The sequence below is a fragment of the Phymastichus coffea genome, unplaced genomic scaffold (genome assembly GCF_024137745.1).
Source record: "Phymastichus coffea isolate CEN01 unplaced genomic scaffold, Cenicafe_Pcof_1.1 PCOF00028, whole genome shotgun sequence".
NCBI lineage: Eukaryota > Metazoa > Arthropoda > Insecta > Hymenoptera > Eulophidae > Phymastichus > Phymastichus coffea.
The window spans coordinates 3,849,885-3,870,408 of NW_026706839.1; the positions used below are offsets into that span (position 1 = coordinate 3,849,885).

General features: G+C 31.1%; 7 protein-coding genes across 12 annotated transcripts; 4 read left to right on the forward strand and 3 right to left on the reverse strand.

The window, feature by feature from the left end:
- The first annotated feature begins 356 nt into the window (after window positions 1-356).
- On the forward strand, window positions 357-3,793 carry LOC131662958 (heparan-alpha-glucosaminide N-acetyltransferase-like). The gene is made up of 10 exons (XM_058932976.1): window positions 357-1,134; window positions 1,209-1,333; window positions 1,424-1,533; window positions 1,621-1,733; window positions 1,801-1,895; window positions 1,969-2,076; window positions 2,150-2,688; window positions 2,818-2,942; window positions 3,012-3,195; window positions 3,282-3,793. Exons 1-10 carry the CDS (start codon window positions 1,000-1,002, stop codon window positions 3,461-3,463), a joined length of 1,716 nt encoding a protein of 571 aa, XP_058788959.1. The 5' UTR covers window positions 357-999; the 3' UTR covers window positions 3,464-3,793.
- Window positions 3,794-3,815: 22 nt separating this feature from the next.
- On the reverse strand, window positions 3,816-10,651 carry LOC131662959 (DNA polymerase beta-like). 3 transcript variants are annotated; one of them, XM_058932977.1, is made up of 6 exons: window positions 10,507-10,651; window positions 4,898-5,097; window positions 4,662-4,822; window positions 4,296-4,590; window positions 4,023-4,212; window positions 3,816-3,955 (listed from the first exon to the last, which is right to left on the reverse strand). In XM_058932977.1, exons 1-6 carry the CDS (start codon window positions 10,571-10,573, stop codon window positions 3,861-3,863), a joined length of 1,008 nt encoding a protein of 335 aa, XP_058788960.1. In that variant the 5' UTR covers window positions 10,574-10,651; the 3' UTR covers window positions 3,816-3,860. The 3 variants fall into 3 exon arrangements, with proteins under 3 accessions (XP_058788960.1, XP_058788961.1, XP_058788962.1); XM_058932978.1 differs by lacking the exon at window positions 10,507-10,651 and adding an exon at window positions 7,951-8,115; XM_058932979.1 differs by lacking the exon at window positions 10,507-10,651 and adding an exon at window positions 5,201-5,222.
- On the forward strand, window positions 5,278-7,548 carry LOC131662954 (microprocessor complex subunit DGCR8-like). Its single transcript, XM_058932972.1, has 3 exons — window positions 5,278-5,309; window positions 5,404-5,894; window positions 5,979-7,548. Exons 2-3 carry the CDS (start codon window positions 5,457-5,459, stop codon window positions 7,329-7,331), a joined length of 1,791 nt encoding a protein of 596 aa, XP_058788955.1. The 5' UTR covers window positions 5,278-5,309; window positions 5,404-5,456; the 3' UTR covers window positions 7,332-7,548.
- Window positions 7,594-10,136, forward strand: LOC131662952 (microprocessor complex subunit DGCR8-like). The gene is made up of 2 exons (XM_058932971.1): window positions 7,594-8,354; window positions 8,429-10,136. Exons 1-2 carry the CDS (start codon window positions 7,890-7,892, stop codon window positions 9,803-9,805), a joined length of 1,842 nt encoding a protein of 613 aa, XP_058788954.1. The 5' UTR covers window positions 7,594-7,889; the 3' UTR covers window positions 9,806-10,136.
- Window positions 10,652-10,764: 113 nt separating the features above from the next.
- On the reverse strand, window positions 10,765-13,937 carry LOC131662744 (uncharacterized). Its single transcript, XM_058932634.1, has 7 exons — window positions 13,380-13,937; window positions 12,731-12,940; window positions 12,490-12,652; window positions 12,283-12,414; window positions 12,074-12,208; window positions 11,780-12,011; window positions 10,765-11,712 (listed from the first exon to the last, which is right to left on the reverse strand). The coding sequence occupies exons 1-7, from the start codon at window positions 13,394-13,396 to the stop codon at window positions 11,540-11,542; spliced, it is 1,062 nt and encodes a 353-aa protein (XP_058788617.1). The 5' UTR covers window positions 13,397-13,937; the 3' UTR covers window positions 10,765-11,539.
- Window positions 13,938-14,438: 501 nt separating this feature from the next.
- Window positions 14,439-17,441, forward strand: LOC131675666 (RING finger and transmembrane domain-containing protein 2-like). Of its 4 annotated transcripts, XM_058954727.1 has the most exons (7): window positions 14,441-14,788; window positions 14,856-14,942; window positions 14,999-15,247; window positions 15,370-15,724; window positions 15,806-16,137; window positions 16,216-16,431; window positions 16,576-17,439. In XM_058954727.1, exons 2-7 carry the CDS (start codon window positions 14,919-14,921, stop codon window positions 16,807-16,809), a joined length of 1,410 nt encoding a protein of 469 aa, XP_058810710.1. In that variant the 5' UTR covers window positions 14,441-14,788; window positions 14,856-14,918; the 3' UTR covers window positions 16,810-17,439. The 4 variants fall into 4 exon arrangements, with proteins under 4 accessions (XP_058810707.1, XP_058810711.1, XP_058810710.1 ...); XM_058954724.1 differs by having other exon boundaries at window positions 14,439-14,907; window positions 16,576-17,441; XM_058954728.1 differs by having other exon boundaries at window positions 14,440-14,946; window positions 16,576-17,440.
- Window positions 17,442-17,713: 272 nt separating this feature from the next.
- Window positions 17,714-20,199, reverse strand: LOC131675667 (homeobox protein 2-like). The gene is made up of 3 exons (XM_058954729.1): window positions 19,860-20,199; window positions 18,139-19,470; window positions 17,714-18,016 (listed from the first exon to the last, which is right to left on the reverse strand). Exons 2-3 carry the CDS (start codon window positions 19,434-19,436, stop codon window positions 17,893-17,895), a joined length of 1,422 nt encoding a protein of 473 aa, XP_058810712.1. The 5' UTR covers window positions 19,437-19,470; window positions 19,860-20,199; the 3' UTR covers window positions 17,714-17,892.
- Window positions 20,200-20,524: the final 325 nt, after the last annotated feature.

The following is a 20,524-nucleotide window of genomic DNA, read 5'->3' on the forward strand; positions in this document are numbered from 1 at the left end:
GAAGCAGGCAGTATTTATAAAGACTAATATAAGGAAGTAAGACGGGGTGAATAAAAGATTGATCGGTCAAAGTAGAAAGTTTCCTTTTCTTCCAGATTCATCTGTAAACTGGCGTCACCTGATAACGAGTTGCAGTACTACATGTAAAATATCTTCGAACAAGCCTACTTATAATTATGATCGAACTTCATACAAAGTTCGTTTGATCATCAATAATGTTTATTTATTTGTATAACGTAAGGTTAAAATATTTTGATTGAATAGAAAATTGCACGTGGTTTTTACTAACGATTCAACACATTCATATTTCTCTATAAACCGAATTGAAACCCTACACAGATTCAATTTCTATTGATCTAGTAGTGTTCAACTTTTGGAATTTTTTTATTAACGAAATCTTCATTGCGCGTAATTATGAATTAGTTTTGCTATCCTTGCCAATTACGCGCAGTTTTTCTTTAATTTTTTCAGGTCAATTTTCAACGATTTGGCGCTGAATTCTTTCATGTGTATAACGTATCCATTTCATAAAGCAATAACTCACTTGTATACTTATACTTACATTTACGCATGTGCTTTTTGCTTTACAAAGGTGATGGAGATTAAATAAATACATTAGTGAAATACTTTCTGACCTCTTGTGGAAAAAACGTCTCTTCTTGATTCATTGAAAAATATCAACGATAACGTCAAATTGAAGGGAAAACAACCTGGAAGATTCCATTTGTAACAGCAAAGACGTCGCAAATTGCGTTGTTTGGAATCGATGATTTCCTCGGTGGATTACTAATCATTATTATTATTATTATATAGTGCAGTTGCCTGAATTAAAGAATCTTTAGAATAGGATGATAATATTATAATTGTTCAACTGAATCACCACCAAGGTTGACACTATTACATTTTGTAAATTAAAACGATTTATTACGCCTATATTTGGATCCTATAGTTTACAAAGCGGTTTTGTGTAATTGTCAACAAGTAATCTTAATATTAACAATGTCGGCGAAAAATACAAGTGGTGCTTGTCTTAATTCTAACAAATCACTTCCTATTGACACGGCATGCTTAAGTATCAGAAACTACAATGATCATATTGTGACATTCTTCAGCAGGTTTGTGGACTGTCACTATGTAAGTTATTTAATAATTCTATTTATATTGAATTTGTTTAGATATTTGTTCAACTATAGTTTATATGATTATAGTGTTCTGAACAGCCAGTTGTAAACTTACCTGCAAACAGTAATACGACTATTCAGGTATCCACAAAGTATCCATTGCAATTTGCATACAATGACACTGTAGGAGGTGAACAATATTTTTGGTGTAAGTAAGTATTAGAGTGTTTATATAACACTAGGCAATGATGTCATTCTTTGTAAATTATAGTTACATGTATGTATGTATATATATCTTTCAGTAAAAATTATTCTTTTAAAGAGCATGGAAAATATGGTTGGAATTTGTATCCAGTAACAGGCAACTGCTCTGATATTTATCCTTTATATGAACCATGGAATCCATACTTGCGTAAGACTTTGCACGTTTTAATATATTTTTCAATAGTAATTTTATTATCAATTCTTATTTTTCTTACTTTGAAATTATATTTAACAGCTCTTCTTGCTGCGGCTATGGCATATATTCTTGCACTTATCATATTGTTTACATCCAGGTTGATTATAAATACAGTAAAAATATATTTAAGAAAGCCAGATGAAAGCCAAAGTGTAAATATCTATATTATAATTTAAAGATAATATCCTACATTATTAACTTTATTCTAAAAATTCACAGGATTTTGATAGACTGCAAGAATCAGAAAGTAGTCCTCCAATGCTTTCAGTTTCAAAAACAAGTATGAGAATACAATCTTTAGATGCACTAAGAGGGTAATAATTATTAATTTCAGATTAAAATTGTTCATAATTACTTCATCTAGCTAAAATAAATTTTTATTTACAGAATAGCAGTTTTATTGATGATATTTGTAAATAATGGAGGTGGGGAGTACGTCTTCTTAAAACATGCAGCATGGAATGGTTTAACAGTTGCAGATTTAATTTTGCCTTTGTAAGATATTTTTATATTAAAATGAATACTAAATTAATTATTATTTACATGCATTCATTTACACCTTCTATAGTTTTGCTTGGACCATGGGCTTTACAGTTGTAAACTCGGTAAGAGTGCAATTGAGAGTATCAATTTCACGTACAAGACTAGTTATAAAGCAGCTTCGTAGAACTGCTTTTCTGATACTCTTTGGTTTGTTAATCAACTCTCAACAGAAATCTTCACTAGCAGAATTGAGATTTCCTGGAATATTACAGTTATTGGCTATCTCATATTTTGTTTGCTCAATGATTGAAACATGCTTTGCAAATGCTCAGAGGAACTTCCAATTTGGAAGATTTGTATTCTTACAGGATATTTTAGAAAGATGGGCTCAATGGTTAGTTGTGCTTGCTATAATACTCATTCATACTTGCATAACATTTCTTCTACCAGTTCCTGGATGTCCACGTGGATATTTAGGTCCAGGAGGATATGATCATTTTAGTAAATATGTAAATTGCACTGGTGGAGCAGCTGGTTACATTGATAGAACTATTTTTGGAAAACACATATACATGAAACTAAAAAATCCAATTTATGGTTCTACTCTTCCTCATGATCCAGAAGGTAAATTGATACATTCGATATTGAATAATTTTAACAAATCATAGATTTAATTTATACAACTATACTTTTATAATCACTCAGAATAATTTTAATTATATTGATATTAATTTTTAAATTGAATCTTTGTAGGCCTTATGAATACTATTTCGGCGATCATCATTGTTTTCTTAGGAGTTCAAGCAGGACGTATTTATGTAACTTACTATCAAGCAAATTCTAGAATTATCCGATGGGTTGCTTGGTTTGTGGGAACTGTAAGAACACTTCCAATTTTTTTGTTCAATTAATTTTTATAAGTCACTTATTAAATCCACTCGTTTTAGGGTCTTATTGCGGGAATATTGTGCGATTTTAGTAAAGATAATGGAGTTATTCCAGTAAATAAGAACATGATGTCATTGTCTTACGTTCTATGTACATCAAGCTTCGCCTTTCTGCTTTTTGCTATACTTTATTATTTGATTGACCATAAGAAATATTGGACTGGCGCACCATTCATTTATGCAGGTAACAATAAAAATGAATTTTACATGAATACAAAAATGAAAAACTATTAAATAGATTAGCTAACATTTAATACTTTTTCATAATAGGCGCTAACTCAATATTATTGTACATTGGTCACTACGTGACAATGGGATTGTTTCCATTTGCCTGGGATATTCCTGGCACATTGACTCACAAAAGTGTATTAGCTATGAATTTGTGGACAACCGTTTTGTGGGCATTTATAGCTTACGTTTTATACAAAAAAGAGATTTTGATATCTATATAAAAATATCGTCTATATAAAAATACCAACTGTTAATTTTCGAAAGATTAAATCCTAAGAAGAGAAACATACAAAGAAGAGAGGATTGATAATATTTTAAGTATTGTGATATTCGCTAATCTATTATGAAGAGAATTTACTGCTGTGTCTATCGTTTTCGAAATTTAATCTAAATGCGCGAAATTAGTATCTTGTCAACTAATACAGTATTTTATAACTTAATCGATACATTTATTATTTCACAAAAAGTAGAAAATTATATTTTTTATAATACATTTAATATTTGCATTACAAATTATAAATTATGTAAAAAAATTTTAATACGCCGAAAAATTTCTAGAAATAATAGTAAATAAATAATTAATTTTGCATAATAACTAAATGGTTGCCTTTCATTTTATTAGACGTTCCTCTGCTCTGGTTTTTTGTACGGAAGATCAAGTATTTTGAAAATATCTTCTTCGCTAATAATTTTTTCAGCATCACCTGGCGTACCTATAACACATTCAATATTCAATATTGCTTCATTTTTTTATAAGAAAGAAAAATTAAGAATTGATACCTTCTGGTGTTAACTTTTTGAGCGTATACTCGTTCAAAGTATATCTTTTTTCTAGTGCACGAGTTCGTATCTCCTTGTTAAACATATCGCTCCCAGTAAAATATAAAACTGCACAATAATATTGATCGTATGGTGCTAAGCGAATATCTATTCTTCTGTATGGTTTTTCATTATTCAATTGACATACACCCTAAAACAATAATAATTCACATCTAACCTTAAAAAAAATATTTAAATCGAATGTTAAAAAAGATTCATTTCGAGTATATTCACCATAAATTTAAACTCTCCATGAGAAATCGTATCAGTAATGAAATTTTCCTCTTCCAACTGTTTGATAACCGCTTTCAAAAGCGAAGTGTGCTTTTTTTTATTTTTCACCTCGGAAGTGTATGTTGGATGCGCCAATAGAATGTCAATGTCACCGCTTTCTTTTTTGCCTCGTCTGTAACTTCCGCAAATAGTAACGAGAAAATCATTATCCATTTCGGTAATACATTCCTTTAGTATACTTTCGATTTCCTCAATTTCTTCTCTAGGTATCTTTTTTTCAAAGTCATCGAAATACCTGGAAAATAAAAATCATAACTTGAAAATTCCTTTCAGAAAATAATATTTTGGAAACAGAAAAGAAGTTACTTTAATCCTATTTTTTGATGATGGTTGAGCATATTATCGTGCTTTTTTAAATCTTCAAGCGTTTTAATTCCTGCATTAACAAGTTCTTTAGCTTTCGCTGGGCCAATGCCAGTGACTCTCGTTAATAAATTAATGGCAACATTAGTTTCATCTTTCATGATCTATATATATTATTTAAGTTTAAGATTGAAATTATACAAAGTTGGATCAATTATACAAAAGAATTACTTTCTTACTTCTTCTAATTTTCTTAATTTTCCCGTTTTGAGAAACTCAGCAATCTTTTTTTCAATTTTATCACCAATTCCAGGTAATTTCCTCGCCTCTTCGCTAGACTTTACTCTTTCCGGTAAGCTTGCCAAAGTAGTGGCTGCTTTACGGTATGCATTTGCTTTATAAATATTTTTGCTGACATTGCGCTCATAATTAGACAGTTCTGAAAAATTCAAATCGAAATCGATAAAATTATCACTTCGACAATGCTTCCTTGGCGTGTTCCAATAATTGATATAGATTTTCAAATTCGGCGCTCTTCTTACCCATGTGACTATGTTAATATACTTATGTGCTATGCGACTATACTATAGCTGACCTTGTCCTATCAGAGTAAACAAAACGAATATGGGATCAAAACTGAAAGTCTTATAGGTATATCTTATATGTCCGTTAATAACGCTACTGTCGTATGGTAAAGTGATTTATTGTATTAATAATTATTTATGTATAAAATCGTCAAATCTAGCAAAACGTAATTTCAAATTTGCCGACTCAAGTCATTGAATTCAAATAAAAATAATGGAGGTAGATGATCAGAACACTGATGGAAGGGCGGAGGTTAAAAATAATGAGGATTCTGTTAATTCCGGAGAAAAATTCACTCAAGAATCCTTAGATATGGATATTTCTCCAACTGATGTTGCCGAACTCGAAGAAGACTGTCAACAGGAAAAAGAAGAGTTCGTACCTGATATTGCTGAAGAGGAGGAATTGAGACAATTTGATGTGCTCGACGATTTGGAAGCATCTGATTCAGAAGGTTGTTCCAATGACAGTATTGATTCTGATGTCCCAGATGATGAAATTGAAGCTATGCTAGAAGAAAGTCTGCCCGAAGAGTTCAAAAGAAAGTTGGCGGACAGAAAAAATCAGGTGCATTATGAAGAGAAGGAAAAGCTTATCATGGATGAGATTGGACATAATCATTTTGAATTTTTACCTGAAGGGTGGGTCAAAGTAAGTTTTACAATTAGATATACATATAAAAAAAGCATATCTTGTTAATAATTAATTCGTTAATTAAAAAATGTTCTTTCTCAGGTAACACATAATAGTGGTATGCCTTTATATTTGCATAGACAGAGTAGAGTATGTACGCTGTCAAGGCCTTATTTTCTTGGACCAGGAAGTGTAAGAAAACATGAAGTACCAGTAAGTGCCATTCCTTGTTTACAATATAGAAGAGCAATGAAAACAGATGAGGAAGAAAAAAAAAGAATGCAAGATGTTCAAACTAGTAACTTGCCAAGTGCAAAAGTTGAAACTATTCAAGAGCATAGAGCAACACAATCTATTGATGGAGAAAACCTTAGAAACTATTGTCAAGCCCTATTCCGTTTCAAAACCATTAAAGTCTTGAGGTTCAAATCTTGGTCTCAGAGAAGGAAATTTGCTAAGAATAGAAAAAATCGTAAAGTAGAACGACCAACTTTACCAGATAATACTAAACTTATCACTCTTCCTATTGGTCTAATTCCAAGAACTAGTAGTTCAACTATAGATGAAGACAGCAATAAACCACCAAAGCCTTGGACAATGAATCCTTCTAATAAGAGTTATGTTTGTATTTTACATGAATATGTACAGCGTGTTTGGAAGACACAGCCTACATATAACTTCAAGGAATTAGAAAATCCATCAACTCCTTACTCTGCAAATGTAAGTATCAACAACATAGAGTATGGTTCTGGTTTTGGTAGTAGTAAAAAACAAGCTAAAGCTAATGCTGCAAAAACAGCTTTGGAAATTTTAATACCACAAATGCGCGATAAAATTTTCGACAATGCAGAAAATAATTCTTTGAACAGTAATCTATATGTACAAACTTCCAAAGTTAATACAGATACAGATTTATCGTTTTTTGATGAAATTTCAATTACTGATCCAAGAGTTGCTGAATTCTGTGCTAAAACTACTGAGCCCTTACCTTATACAATACTGACAACGTACTTGCAAAGAAATCGCGACCTCAAAGACGTACATATAAAATATTCTGTGAATACATTGAAGCATCAACGTAATGAATGTACTATGAGAGTGGGTAAATATGAGAATACAGTTATCTGTAGAAACAAAAAAGATGGCAAACAGAGGGCTGCTCAAGCAATATTGCAACTTATTCATCCTCACATCAACTCCTGGGGTTCATTATTAAGGCTTTATGGCTCTGGTAGTGTAAAAACATTTAGAGAAAAGAAACAATTGGAACAAGAAATCACATCACTTCAAGGTAAAGCTACAATTAATCAACCAAATCATGCAATATTAGAAAAGCTCAGGCAAGAAATGAAGAAACTATCTGAGGAAAGGCAAGCTGTGAAACCTATTGGAAAATTTGTTTCTCCAGACTTACCTACTGGATCAACATCAAATTTAGAAAGTATTGATTTATAATAAAATTCAAATCAATACCTATGAACTATCATTCATTTGAAAAACATCCAAGAAACTAGCTAGTTAAAAAAATGTATATATTTTTCAATATATTTTTACACAAACCAAAGCGCATTTGATCTATAGTAGATTTATTTATAGTAATACTTATTGTTACTAATCAGTAAGATTAACTTTGTTCAATAATTAAAGAATGTTATTTGTAAATAAGTATTCTTAAAAAACTATTAATTAATTACTATTGTGCAGCCTTGTACAACTAAGTAAACTGTTATATTAAGAATGATGATAATACAAGAAATTTCTTAGAAACTATTATCAGGGTTTATTCCGTTTCAAAACCATTATGAATGTTCAACCATCCGGAACCGCATCGTATATATTGTACACACTATTTCAAATTGACCGCTATGCAATATCAACTCTAACCTAACTTTAGAGTTGTGTGTTAGAGCTTGTAAAGAGCTTTCGTAACATAATTGTTTCTAGCAGTTGTTGATAGTAGTCCAGTATTTTAAAATTTTCTTAAACTATGTACAATGTGAATAAAATACGCAAATGGAAGCAAAAATAATGGAAATAGAGATAGATGATCGATACATTGACGAAATTACCGAACTTGAAGACGACGATGATTCTATTTCAAGAGAAAAAGCCATTCAAGAATCGGGTGTCATTTCATCAATATCTGAAGATGTTCCAGCTGATGAAAAACAAGGAAAAACAAATAATACACACGTACCTGAAAATGTTTGCAATGAAGAACTGAGGCATTTTGATGTGCTTGATGATTTAGAGCAACACAACAATCAAGATGAATCAGATTCTGAAGGTGGTTCAAATGATAGCATGGAATTTGATATTCCAGATGATGAGATTGAAGCTATGCTGGAAGAAGGTTTACCTGAGGAATTCAAAAAAAAGCGCAGAAAGAATGATTTACTTTACGAAGAAAAAGAAAAGCTTGTCCTGGATGAAATTGGTCATAACCATTTTGATGTTTTACCAGAGGGTTGGGTGCAGGTAAATAAAATCACATTAAGCGTTGCACAAATCTGCAACTTGAAAACTTTTCATATATATTTTATATATTACAGGTAACACACAACAGTGGTATGCCTTTATATTTGCACAGACAAAGTAGAGTGTGCACGCTATCAAAGCCATATTTTCTTGGACCAGGAAGTGTCAGAAAACATGAAGTACCAGTAAGCTCCATACCTTGCTTGCAATATAAAAGAGCATTGAAAGAAGAAGAGCAAGAGAAAGAAAGAGAAAAAGAACGTATACAAGAAGCAATAAATAATAGTTTGCCTAATGCTAAAATTGAAACTATCCAGGAAAATAGAGCAACCCAATCTCTTGATGGACTAAATCTTAGAAACTATTGCCAGTCTGTATTTCGTTTCAAATCTATTAAAGTTATGAGATTCAAGTCTTGGTCTCAGAGAAGAAAATTTACAAAAAATAAAAAACAACGTAAACAACTTGAACGCCCTACACTGCCAGATGGTACTAAATTGATTACTTTTCCAGTTGGAAATAACACAGCAGGTAATAGTTCAACATTAGATGATGACACAACTTTCCGACCACCGAAACATTGGATTATGAATCCTTCTGGCAAAAGTTATGTTTGTATTCTACATGAATATGTGCAGCATGCATTGAAAAAGCAACCTACTTATTTATTTAAAGAATTAGAAAATCCTGCTACACCATACTCAGCAGTGGTGTGTATAAATGATGTTCAGTATGGCTCGGGATTTGGTAGCAGCAAGAAACAAGCTAAAGCTGATGCTGCCAAAAAAACTTTAGAAACTTTGATACCACAAATGAGAGATAAAATTTCTGAAGAAACTGATACAGAAAGTAATTCAGTTAATTCTAGTCAATGTGTGAAAGCTTCTAAAGTTAATTCAGATGCAGATTTGTCTTTTTTTGATGAGATTTCTATTAATGATCCAAGAGTAGCTGACTTTTGTGCTAAAACTACAGAACCTTTACCCCACGCAGTACTAATTACATGCTTGCAGAGAAACTTTGGCCTTGGAGATATGCATATTAAATATTCTGTCAATACATTAAAGCATCAACGTAATGAATTTACGATGAGGGTAGGAAAACATGAGGCTACAGTTATCTGTAGAAATAAGAAAGATGGTAAACAAAGAGCTGCTCAAGCAATACTGCAACTTATTCATCCTCACATTCATTCCTGGGGCTCTTTATTAAGACTTTATGGGTCTGGCAGTGTGAAATCTTTCAAGGAGAAAAAACAATTGGAGCAGGAAATCACATTACTGCAAGGTAGAGCTGCAATTAATCAACCGAATCATGCAATATTGGAAAAATTGAGACAAGAAATGAGAAAACTATCAGAACAAAGGCAGGCTGTGAAACCTATTGGGAAATTTGTACCACCAGATTTACCAACTGGATCTTCATCTAATTTAGATAATGTAGATTTATGATAACTGGTTAAACAAAGAGATTCTATAAAAGCTCCAAAAACAGTATGATCATGCTAACAGGATATTAAATATAAATATTTACTAACATGCGCAGTAAAAGTAATTTTAGATATATTAAAATTTTTCATTTAATGTAATTGTATTTACTGTAATCATAAAATCAAAATATGATCAAATTTGAGCAACTTTCATAATTATATTTAAGTTCGATGGCTATGTGTTATTACTTTTACATGTTTCTTATTAATAATTATTGTAAACTGTATCCTAAATTGTAAGCAGCTATGATTATGTTATTGTAAATTAATCAAATTTTAATCAAGTTCATATATACGTAACAATGATTTTAAGTACTTATTAAAATGATTTTTTCTTTTACTGAAAATGTTATTGTAAATTTATACTCATTTACCTTATCTATTAATATAGTAAAAATTTTTTAAACAACCATTTAATTATGTCATTTTATCTGTTTCTTAAAAAATGAGATTAATCTGTATAGTGAATTTCATGCCATGTCAAGTAAATACAAAAGCGACCATAAATGTGGAAGTAAATTATTATATTGTAAAGAACAAAACAAAAACTATGCATATTTTAATTTTTCAAAAATTTTGTAGAGTAAAATATGTTAATATTTGAACATTTCAGAGGTTATACTACTAGTTTCTAAATTTTTTAGAAGTAAAACCAAGCCGTACCTATTAAAAAATCACACAAATCGTGATTTGCATTATCCGAGTGATCCGGAGCTTTTCGTTTACTCATGACGTTCTTTTTAATCGATGCAAAGTGCTGGCTACAAAATATGTTTTTGGATGTCAACAAAAGATTTGAACACCGGGAAAGTAGCATGGCTTCTGGCGAATGTGCTCAATTCAAATTGTTAAAAAATGCGTACTTTACTTACTACTTGGTGCATGAGTTAAAAAAATGTTAATACAATGATTTTTCCTATGTATTTATTCATATTTTATTCATAAATTCATTAAAATATATTAACAACGTTACAAAATTACTATTGGATACGCTCAAATTAACTTGTTAGGTAAATATTTACCCTATAACATCGATAAACTATGTAGACCGTAGTACATTTTTTTCTTTGCAAAGCTTAGAAATATGATTTGTATGTAAAGCTTTCACGTTTCTAATAATTTGATTTTATTAAATGTATTTACAGATCTTTCAAAATTATTCAAATGTTTTATATGTAAAGAAAGCTAATTTCCATTATTTTTACACTAATGAATTAAATTTTCTTCATAACACTTGGAGCAAGATTTGTTGAAAAAAGAGCTTTGCATTTTTTAGGTATCCAGTATTTAACAAGTTGCTGGAAAATTGTAAAAAAACATTTTCTTAATTAAAAATTTTTTGATTTTTGGCTTATCTGAAAGCATACTAAAAAGTGTTTGCATATAATGTAAATGGATATGTATATAAATATGTAAATGAATTGTAAGATAACTAAAATACTAAATGTAGAATATTAAGTAAACTTCAATAGCTAAAAGAGTTTTTAAAGTACAAAGAATGCTGTGAGATGGAGGTCTAAGTAAGTCGATTTTCTTAAATAAGGAAGTTGCCCTAATTTTAAGAGATAACTTCTGTAGCTGCTCATTAGAAATATGCCAGAACCTATTTAGTTTTTCTGACATTTGGCAAGTTCTCATTTATGTATGACACTGGAAGTAAAGTCTAAACTCTCATAAGTAAGTCTTCAGAAAATTACTATGCAGGCATACGACCATAAGCTACATAATGGGTGTTTGTACAAATTCCACAAAGAATGAAAAAGACTATGATGAAGAGTGAAGCTCCTAGTCCCCACACATAAATCCAGAGTTGATTAAATCTGTCTGGTAACCATAGTACTGTGAAATCTAGCGTTTTTTCTTGAGTATCTATAAAAAGAAATAAAATTTAACATACAAATAAAATGATAACATTTTGAAAAGAAGTAACTTTTACCGATATAAGCCAATCCAAAACCCATGTGATGCGTTCCCATTCTATAAGAGCACGTCGGTATTTGCAATTCATGTATATCACCCATATCTAGTCTCAATTGGTAAAGTTGAGTTTGGTGTGGTGGAAGAATCCAAATTTCACTGAGCTGATCAGTAGCAGTATCTAAACTCATGTGCATGGCTTTGTGCTCATGTGCTGTAAAAATGATTTGAGGAGACAACTCTTTCAAAACCTAAAACATCTTAATAATAAATATATTTGAACAGATGCAATTATTTAAAATATAATGCATACATTTTGTACAAAAGTTCCAGGCATAAATAGAAGCGGCATATGACTAAGCACCACATTTGTGGTGTTTCTCTCTGCATAATCATTGAGAAATGCTTCTTTTGGAGCAGCTGGGATTGATTTTGTTAATCTGTTTACCTACATTTACATATTATAAATAAGTAAAATCTTCTTGTACTGGAAAAATATAAACAAGCAAAATGTTGTCATACCTTGAAAAATGTTGCACTGTTGTAAACTAAAGTATCTGGTTGAGTATATGCATAATTAAACCTTTCATGGATATGAGATGAGACCATATCTTCCTCTCCACCAATGTCATTATCACCAGGTAAATAAATTTTCTTAAAAAAAGCAATAAGTTATTGTCAAAATTTATCATAAGTTTACATGTAAACACAATGAAATAGATTTTGTACCATAATATCATCAGGAGTATCAAAAATATCAGCTAATCTTCTTTTATATATCAAAAAATGTTCTGTAGGAGCAATGTGTCCTTCGTCCATCAGATCCCCAAGAAAAACAATAACATTTGGCTGAGCATACCTCACAGCTCTTGAAAATGTTTTCTGTAAATATCTGAAACAAAATATGAAATTAAAAGCCTCATAAATTTTTAATATCTAACAATTACAATGGCATTTGTATGTAACATACCTGTCACTGTCCCATACAGCCCATGCTGAGCCTTTATAGTTTTCATTTTTATATCCAAGTATTTGTGGGTCAGCTACAAGTAATACAGCAACACAATCTGTACATTTTCGTACAGACCATCTGAAGGCTTGAATTTCATAAACGAGAAATTCATTGTACAGCACCAGGAGTCCAAAAATCAGGCCAATGAAATAAATTTTATGTCGTAATCTATAAATATTAATTTATCAATTAAGAATATTGCTAATTTAATCAATATTTATATTTAGTTATTTATATGACATACAATTTTATTGATATATGATGTGGAACTTCTAAATATAGACAATTATGTCAAAGAGGCATTTTTAAAATGAGCCAAGAAAAATGTAATGTTAAAAATATAAACTTTTATAAATCTTGAAAGATCAATCATTTTCATCAGTTTGCTCATATTAAATAATAAATTTATAATAAATAAATTAAAAAAAAACATACGTGGAAAAGAAAGACAAATAAAAGTAGTTATAGCGTCAAGATCATAACGTTTATGCTCATGTAAAAAGTCAAAAAATAAACTGTAAACCATAACTAGACAAAATTCAATTATTCTTAATTAAGGTTAATTGCATAAGCATTAAAAAGAAGGAAAAACTTAACAATCACATACCTGTGTCGTCGAATCATTGTTTCGTCTTTTCATCGAACTCATTGATTGGAGGCGCAGATCAATCGCGCTTTATCGTCTCACATAATCTCTATTGTTTACATTACTATTCGAACTCATTTTCAGTTAGCGAAATTTATCGCTGCTGCTATGATCAGTGCGCATCGCAACATTTGCAGTCGCGCGCGCACCTCTTGCGAACAGCTGATCAGTGGTTCTCTTCTGCTTGTTTCCATACGCAATTTTTGCTTTATTATTGTTTAGTCTGTGAAATGTAAGAAAGCATATCACATTAGTTTATCTTATTTTTGAAATGAAGAACTCAAGTTTAAATTTATTTTCATTTCAATAGTGCACATTTGAAATATGAGAAGGTTTAAATAAAGACATCGGCTATTTTTAAAGGGCCTGATTGCTTTGAAAATCGATAGTATATTTATGTCTGATCGTGTTTGTATATAAAAAGTACTTAAATGATTAAACTTGCTTTTGTATATAATACCTACAACTTTTTTCTGTTTTAGAACTTATAAACGCATAAACTCCATTTCATTGTTTTAGATACAATTAATTTAAGTTTTATAATATGTTAATATATTCTATAGACAAAATTTATTTTATTTTCATAAAAAAATATTTAAACGACTGGACGCATACAATATTAGGCACGTACGTTTATTTTTATAATTAATAAAGTAATTATCTTCGACAAAGTAAATAACGTCTTATAAAATAGCTGTTTATTACTCTTTAACTGGTCCGTACACACGCCTTGGCAGATTAAGGCCCTCGCCACATATGTGCATATGCGCGCGTACGAGGCCGTATAAACGCGTACAAATCGTTAAAAATTTTGATAGTGCCAACAACAGAAAGTTACTACTCTTCCTTGCATGCCCCAAACGAACACACTTACTCCCGGAACAAACGTATCGTAACGCTATATTATTGAAGGTTATACATAATACGTTTGTTCTGGGAGTAAGTGTGTTCGTTTGGGGCATGCAAGGAAGAGTAGTAACTTTCTGTTGTTGGCACTATCAAAATTTTTAGCGATTTGTACGCGTTTTACGCCCTCGTACGTGCGCGTATGCGCATATGCGGCGAGGGCCTAAAAAATGCTGAGTGGTATCTGGTATCGCGGCTCGCGGCGCGAGTAGCGACCGTATGGCGGAGCAGCTGTCGCGTTGCTGTTAAAAAATAATTTTTCTCTCCCTCATCCTCCTTGATTGCTAAGCCTGCACTGGCTCTGTGGATAGAGAAAAAGAGAGAGAGAGAAAGCGAGAGAGAGGCAGTGTCGCTGATGACAAGTTATTTTTTGCGCACAAGGCGCGACATCCACATACGCACATAATGCCGGGGAAATCAAGAATATCGCGGTTAAATTGATGATAAGTCGCAGTACGTAATGGGTATGTTGCCACGATCCTCTTCGAGCAAGTAAAAGATATAATCACCTGGATCTTCGTGTATGCCTAGATTATTACGTTATTACCAATTCGGAGGATGGTGTGATCTGGTAGCAATTTGGGTTTGTTTTTCATGTTGAGAGGCTTCTCTTCCCAAGTAAGTGTAACTTACGACGTCAATTGTCGTAAGCTAAATCTTCGTATACTTTACAGAGATTAGTTATGGCTGATACAGCTATAACTGTCGAATCGGAGTCCGATGCCGAGCCTAGTAGATCCAGTGTTGCACAAACTAATCATCAAAATGGAATACTTATGACACATTCACACACACCTCAGAGCTCTAGTGGCCCAATCAGATTGGGATTCAATTTCAATCCTATGGAGGATTCAAGAAGAATTATTGCTCATAACCTTTCTACAATAGGAGAGATTAGCCCTTTAATAAACTTATCTAGATCTGTGAGTAATAAAAGTAAATGTGCAATTTTCAATAACATATGCTTCATCAGCAACTTTGTAAATTATGTATAAATTTTGTTATTTGAGTAATCATTTAATCACTAAGGTAACATTTGTTTCAGCGACCAGCCTTATCTTTACAAGAGTGGATCAATCCAAATCATCAAAGACAAGTTCAGTCTACATCTCCTATTAGTCCTGAAAATCCCAGTAGCACTGTTATAAATATAGAAAATCATGAACAAAATTTTGTCATGGAAAATCATCAACCTATGAATAATGATCATCAGCACCATTCTTTCACAGACAACCTAGCTAATAACATAAGAGAAACGGCTAATGGGCCAAGTCAAAATAACAACAATAATAATAATAATTCAGATGGGAATTCCTCTGTGGCTATCAGTGTTGAAGCTAGAGCAACACATAAGAATTTAGAGAATTACATTACATTTTTAGGAATATTATTGACCAAGTGTAAGTTGTGTTACTTTAAAATAAAAATTTTGCTAGATATATATAGACTGGATTAATAAGTTGTATAATTTTTTTCTATAGTTATATATGAAAACGGTGCGGAAATACTAAATTTTGTTTTACTAGTTGTTACCTTTATACAAGCTAATAATGATTTAAAAAGAGAAATATTAAAACAGCAGAATCGTAGTCATATGGTGCTACTTGGCATTCTCTGTTACATTATAGGCTGTTTTGTTTTTATCAATTTTGTCTTCAAAGAACCTATATTCTTCTCCTACTCACCACCCAAGACTATTTCACAACTACTATGGACAGTAGCTGTAACTGATTATGTTCTGAAACTAATTACTGTTGCTTTCAAAGTTCTTATGACTTTATTACCTATTAAAATACTACCTTGTCACAAAAGGGTAATCATATCTATATTATTGAATTTTCATTTCATTTTATTGTAATTAATTATACATGATATTAATTTTTTTACACAGGGAAAGTATTATTTAATGATAGAAGCTGCTTCTCAACTATATCGTTGTGTTGCGCCTCTAAATCCGTGGTTCTATTATTTGTATTTAGTTTATAATGGTCCTGATAAGGTGCTAGGAATTGTCCTTTTTTTAATGTATGGAGTTCACAAGAGTGGAGACTTTTTCTCGCACATCAAGTTCTTTTTTGAATGTGCATGGAAAATGTTACAGAATGTGGTATGTAAATTATTTTTAATATTTCAAACTGTCATAGATCAGAGTTTAGAAAATTACAATAATTTACAATTATAATTTAATAATTTACAATTATAATTTAATAATTTACAATTATAATAATTACAATAACCTTGATTTTTATAGAGTTTGGGTACATCTCCTACAAAAGAGCAAATAATTGCAGCTGGTGGTATATGTGCTATATGCCATGAAGAATATTCCACACCCGTGAGGCTTTATTGTAACCATATCTTCTGTGAAGGATGCGTAACTACATGGTTGGATAGAGAGAGGTCCTGTCCCTTGTGTCGTGCATCTATAACCGACGATCCTATTTATAGAGATGGTCATACAACGCATTTTGTTCAACTGTATTAATTACTTTTAATGACAAGTGTTTCTAATTTTGGAATTAAGAAATTTATTTTCAAGGTTTGTTTTTTTTACGAGTTATATTATCTGCATTTCGACAGATATTGCTTAGAAACTTTTATTTTTCAATTCTATCTAAACGACTGACCATAACTATTTACTTTTGTAAACAATATTGGCGTACATGAAATAATGTTCAGTTCGTTTAATTTTGTATATTCTGAAATTAGAATCCTATACTGAAAATAATTTTTGTAAATGATAAACAATAAGGAAATTTAGCGTGTAAAGTCCAAGATTTGATTGCATTTTTTTATTACTGGAAATTCTTTAGATTATTAATTTTTTTCGTTCGTACCGTTGTGATTATGTAAAATGGACATAATGTATAAAAGAATTACTATCAAATTACAAATCTAATGCATTCTAAGATTAACGTTTTATTCACAAAGATTATTCAATCTAATTTACAAAGACTAATTGAAATAATCTTGAATAATTTGAAAGAAATTGCGTGAACAATTTATTTTTTAATTTGTTGGGCGAAGATACGAAAAAAAGTTAATATTTTTTAGTAATAATTCAATATGATATTTATAGAAAGGTGTACTTACTTGTTTGGCCAGTAAATTGTAAATTTCTTTTAACTACATTTAAAATAAAATAATTCTTTATAAAAGTCATGTATCATATTTGTAAATAGATTACATAAAACAAGTTTGTAAAGAGTTTGTATGAATACTTGAAAAAATTGTGGTTCTGTTTATTGATTACATTTTACTGAATAATTATTAATTTAAAATAATATAACTTCTAGCATTTTTTTTATTAACAATATCAAGAAATAAGTGTTTCGATGAAACCTAAATATGTAAAAACTGATTTTTAGAGGATAAAAAATAAACGTTTATTAAATTTTTCATAATCAGTTTTTAAATCCAATTTATACCTACAAAGTGGTATTAGGTATTACAATCAATTGAATATCATAAATTTAAATCTATAAAAATTTGACATCATCTGCAATACACATGCAATTCATGAAGAGTCCCATTAGAAGGCAAGCATTAGCTTTGCAAGATCATTATTTTACTTCTTTCTTAATTGTGACTGAAAGTATTCTCCATCAGCTCTAGTTGCTTGAAGATTTATTTGCTTATGCCGCTCACGGCTTACAATTTCTTCTATAACTTCACCATCACCTCTAATTAACCTGTAACATAAATTACATTTGTAACGTTTGTTTAAATTGTTAGAAAAAGGTCACAATGAAATATCAATCAAAAGTTTTGATTTCATGAATGAAAACATCTTAAGAATTTATTATTTTTTTACCTATGCCTTCCACTTTCCTCGTCATAAACTCTGCGAACTACATTTTGTTTTTTCTCCCAATCTTTTTTAGACATTGGAGCCAATGCTTTTGCTCTTTTAGACTGCTCTAAAGCTATATCACTAAGTAATCTATCATGATCTATTTCTATTTTATTGATGGGCCTTGTATCTTCTACTACTGCCGCTTTTGCTTTTTTACTCATTTTTTTCTTTAGTTTTTTCTTTTTCTTTAATTTCTTTTTTTTCTCTTTCTTTTTAAGTTTCTTGGCAAGTTTCTTTTTCTTTTTCTTCTTTTTTTCATCTTCAGAACTACTGCTGCTACTACTACTACTTGAATCATTGCTAGAATCGCTAGAATCACTTGAATCGCTCTCTGAACTTGAAGATGATGCTGAAGATGAAGACGGCGATGCTATCCGATTTTTTTTCTTTTTCTTTTTTTTATCGGAAACTGGCTTTTCTGGCTCTAATTTTGTCATTTGCATTCTTTCTTCTGCAACTTGTTTTGGTTCTGGAGATGAATCTAGATGAGGCTTTTCATCTATATTTTCATGGTCATAATCATAATTCTTAGAGCTCTTTTTTTTTTTTGTTTCCTTTATTTTTCTCACCTCAACATCTCTTTGTGGACTACGATTCTGAGCAAACCTATCGTTTGATGTGTTTTGCTTAAAGAATCTATCACCAGAATTGAATCTATTTCCAGAATTCATAGATCTATCAGACTGCCTTCTATCAAAATTTTGTTGATTATTTCTGTTCCAGTTATTTCCTTGATTTCTCTGGTTCTGAAATCTTCTCTCATTATTGTTTTGATTCCAATTTCTGTTGTTTCTGTTTCTATCCTGAAATCCACGTTGATTGAATTGATTATCTCTACGTTGAAAATTTCTGCCATTTCTGTTATCAAATCTATTATTGAATCTTTGGTTGTCAAAGTTTCGATTTTGTTGAAATCGTCCGTAATTACGTTGTTGAAAAAATCTATTATCAATTCTGTTTCTGCGGTTGTCATCATTTTGAAAATTTCTTCTTCTATCAAATCCAGAATCAGGACTTGCTCTATCTCCTCTGTTAGATCTTTTAGGAGGTGATACCAAACTCCTACTGGATTTTGAGCTTGCACTAGAAAGACTACGCTTTCTTATTGTTTTCTTCCTTTTGTCCTTGTCTGCAATATTTCTACGCTTAAAAGATATATCAGTCTCTGAATTTGATTCCTGTGATTGCTTTCTTTTGCGTGGCTTGTCATCTGGAGATTGGCTTAATCTGGATACATGTCCTCCTTTCAAACTCATGTTGAATTAAGAACTTTTATTTCATAAAATCTGACTGTAAAAATATATTGAAAAATCGTTACTGCTCCAAAATACACTTAGTTGAATCCAAAAATAGAATTCTCAATTCATAATATTCTCTAAAACTTAAAGTGATTGTCTTAAATTTCTGTGTAAAACATGTTGGATATAACAATAAAAATTGTATGTTAAAATGATCTTCAATTGTACGCTTTACCAATCTTTCTACGGAATGTAACTCGGCCTTCATAAAAATTTCATTAACAACGAAGGCCGACGACTATTTATCTTTAAAAGTGCCAACTTTTCTCATCGCCAATTCCTTTGGTTTTCAGTAATGATTTAGTTTCTAAGACACCGGATTAAATAACAACGCATAGTGTCTATGATTCATTAAAGTTGAATGTTATTGTTATCAATTACCTCGAAAATAACAACATAACCCCAAAGCTGGCAGCCGATCGATCCACAGCCCAAACTCATTACGATCTTCGATGGCGCAAACGTTCGTATAAATTAACTTTTGCACTGACTTTTCTATAAAAATTCGTTCGGCGGAAATGCCTGCACAGACATATATTGAGATTTGCCGTCTCGCCTAAAATGCGTTCATCGACTTGGCCGCCACGCCATAGAAACAGCAAACGAGATTCTAGGTATATAGACAAGCAGTCCGCTGCAAAAAAAGTGCTTATCTCTTTCTCTCTCTCTTATACCTGGTGTCATATATTTGTGGCTTCTCAAATGCACTGCTGGGCTAGCACTGCTGCTACCCATACCGCACCGCGATCATACTCGTACACAACATATTTTTTATAGAAGCTATTTATTTTTTCATTGGGTAGTTTTGATTTCATTCATTTCAACATTTTCGACATTTTTTATGTACAGATGCAATGTTTACAATCAACAGCGGAACATTATTAGGCTAAAAAGTGTTTGAGCAGTCTAACTGATTTCATTAACTTTTCAAAATACACCACATAAGGAAACTACCACAAAATAATTTATTGTATTTACGTAATTCTACTTGTTGACACAAGGTGACGCAAGCTTAACAATGTGCTAGGCAATCAAAGATGAAACAG

Coding starts and splice junctions, on each gene's coding strand:
- LOC131662958 (XM_058932976.1), top strand. CDS start 1,000: ATGTCGGCGAAAAATACAAGTGGTGCTTGTCTTAATTCTAACAAATCA. Junction 2,077..2,149: donor GCAGATTTAATTTTGCCTTT/GTAAGATATTTT, acceptor CACCTTCTATAG/TTTTGCTTGGACCATGGGCT. Junction 3,196..3,281: donor CGCACCATTCATTTATGCAG/GTAACAATAAAA, acceptor TTTTCATAATAG/GCGCTAACTCAATATTATTG.
- LOC131662744 (XM_058932634.1), bottom strand. Junction 12,653..12,730: donor GCTGTATGGGACAGTGACAG/GTATGTTACATA, acceptor ATTTTGTTTCAG/ATATTTACAGAAAACATTTT. Junction 12,415..12,489: donor ATACTCCTGATGATATTATG/GTACAAAATCTA, acceptor GCTTTTTTTAAG/AAAATTTATTTACCTGGTGA.
- LOC131662952 (XM_058932971.1), top strand. CDS start 7,890: ATGGAAGCAAAAATAATGGAAATAGAGATAGATGATCGATACATTGAC. Junction 8,355..8,428: donor TACCAGAGGGTTGGGTGCAG/GTAAATAAAATC, acceptor TATATATTACAG/GTAACACACAACAGTGGTAT.
- LOC131675666 (XM_058954724.1), top strand. CDS start 14,848: ATGCCTAGATTATTACGTTATTACCAATTCGGAGGATGGTGTGATCTG. Junction 15,248..15,369: donor TAATAAACTTATCTAGATCT/GTGAGTAATAAA, acceptor CATTTGTTTCAG/CGACCAGCCTTATCTTTACA. Junction 15,725..15,805: donor AGGAATATTATTGACCAAGT/GTAAGTTGTGTT, acceptor TTTTTTCTATAG/TTATATATGAAAACGGTGCG.
- LOC131675667 (XM_058954729.1), bottom strand. CDS start 19,436: ATGAGTTTGAAAGGAGGACATGTATCCAGATTAAGCCAATCTCCAGAT. Junction 18,017..18,138: donor GAGGAAAGTGGAAGGCATAG/GTAAAAAAATAA, acceptor TTTATGTTACAG/GTTAATTAGAGGTGATGGTG.
- LOC131662959 (XM_058932977.1), bottom strand. CDS start 10,573: ATGAGTAAACGAAAAGCTCCGGATCACTCGGATAATGCAAATCACGAT. Junction 5,098..10,506: donor TTTGTGTGATTTTTTAATAG/GTACGGCTTGGT, acceptor TGAATTTTTCAG/AACTGTCTAATTATGAGCGC. Junction 4,823..4,897: donor AATTAAGAAAATTAGAAGAA/GTAAGAAAGTAA, acceptor TAATATATATAG/ATCATGAAAGATGAAACTAA.
- LOC131662954 (XM_058932972.1), top strand. CDS start 5,457: ATGGAGGTAGATGATCAGAACACTGATGGAAGGGCGGAGGTTAAAAAT. Junction 5,895..5,978: donor TACCTGAAGGGTGGGTCAAA/GTAAGTTTTACA, acceptor GTTCTTTCTCAG/GTAACACATAATAGTGGTAT.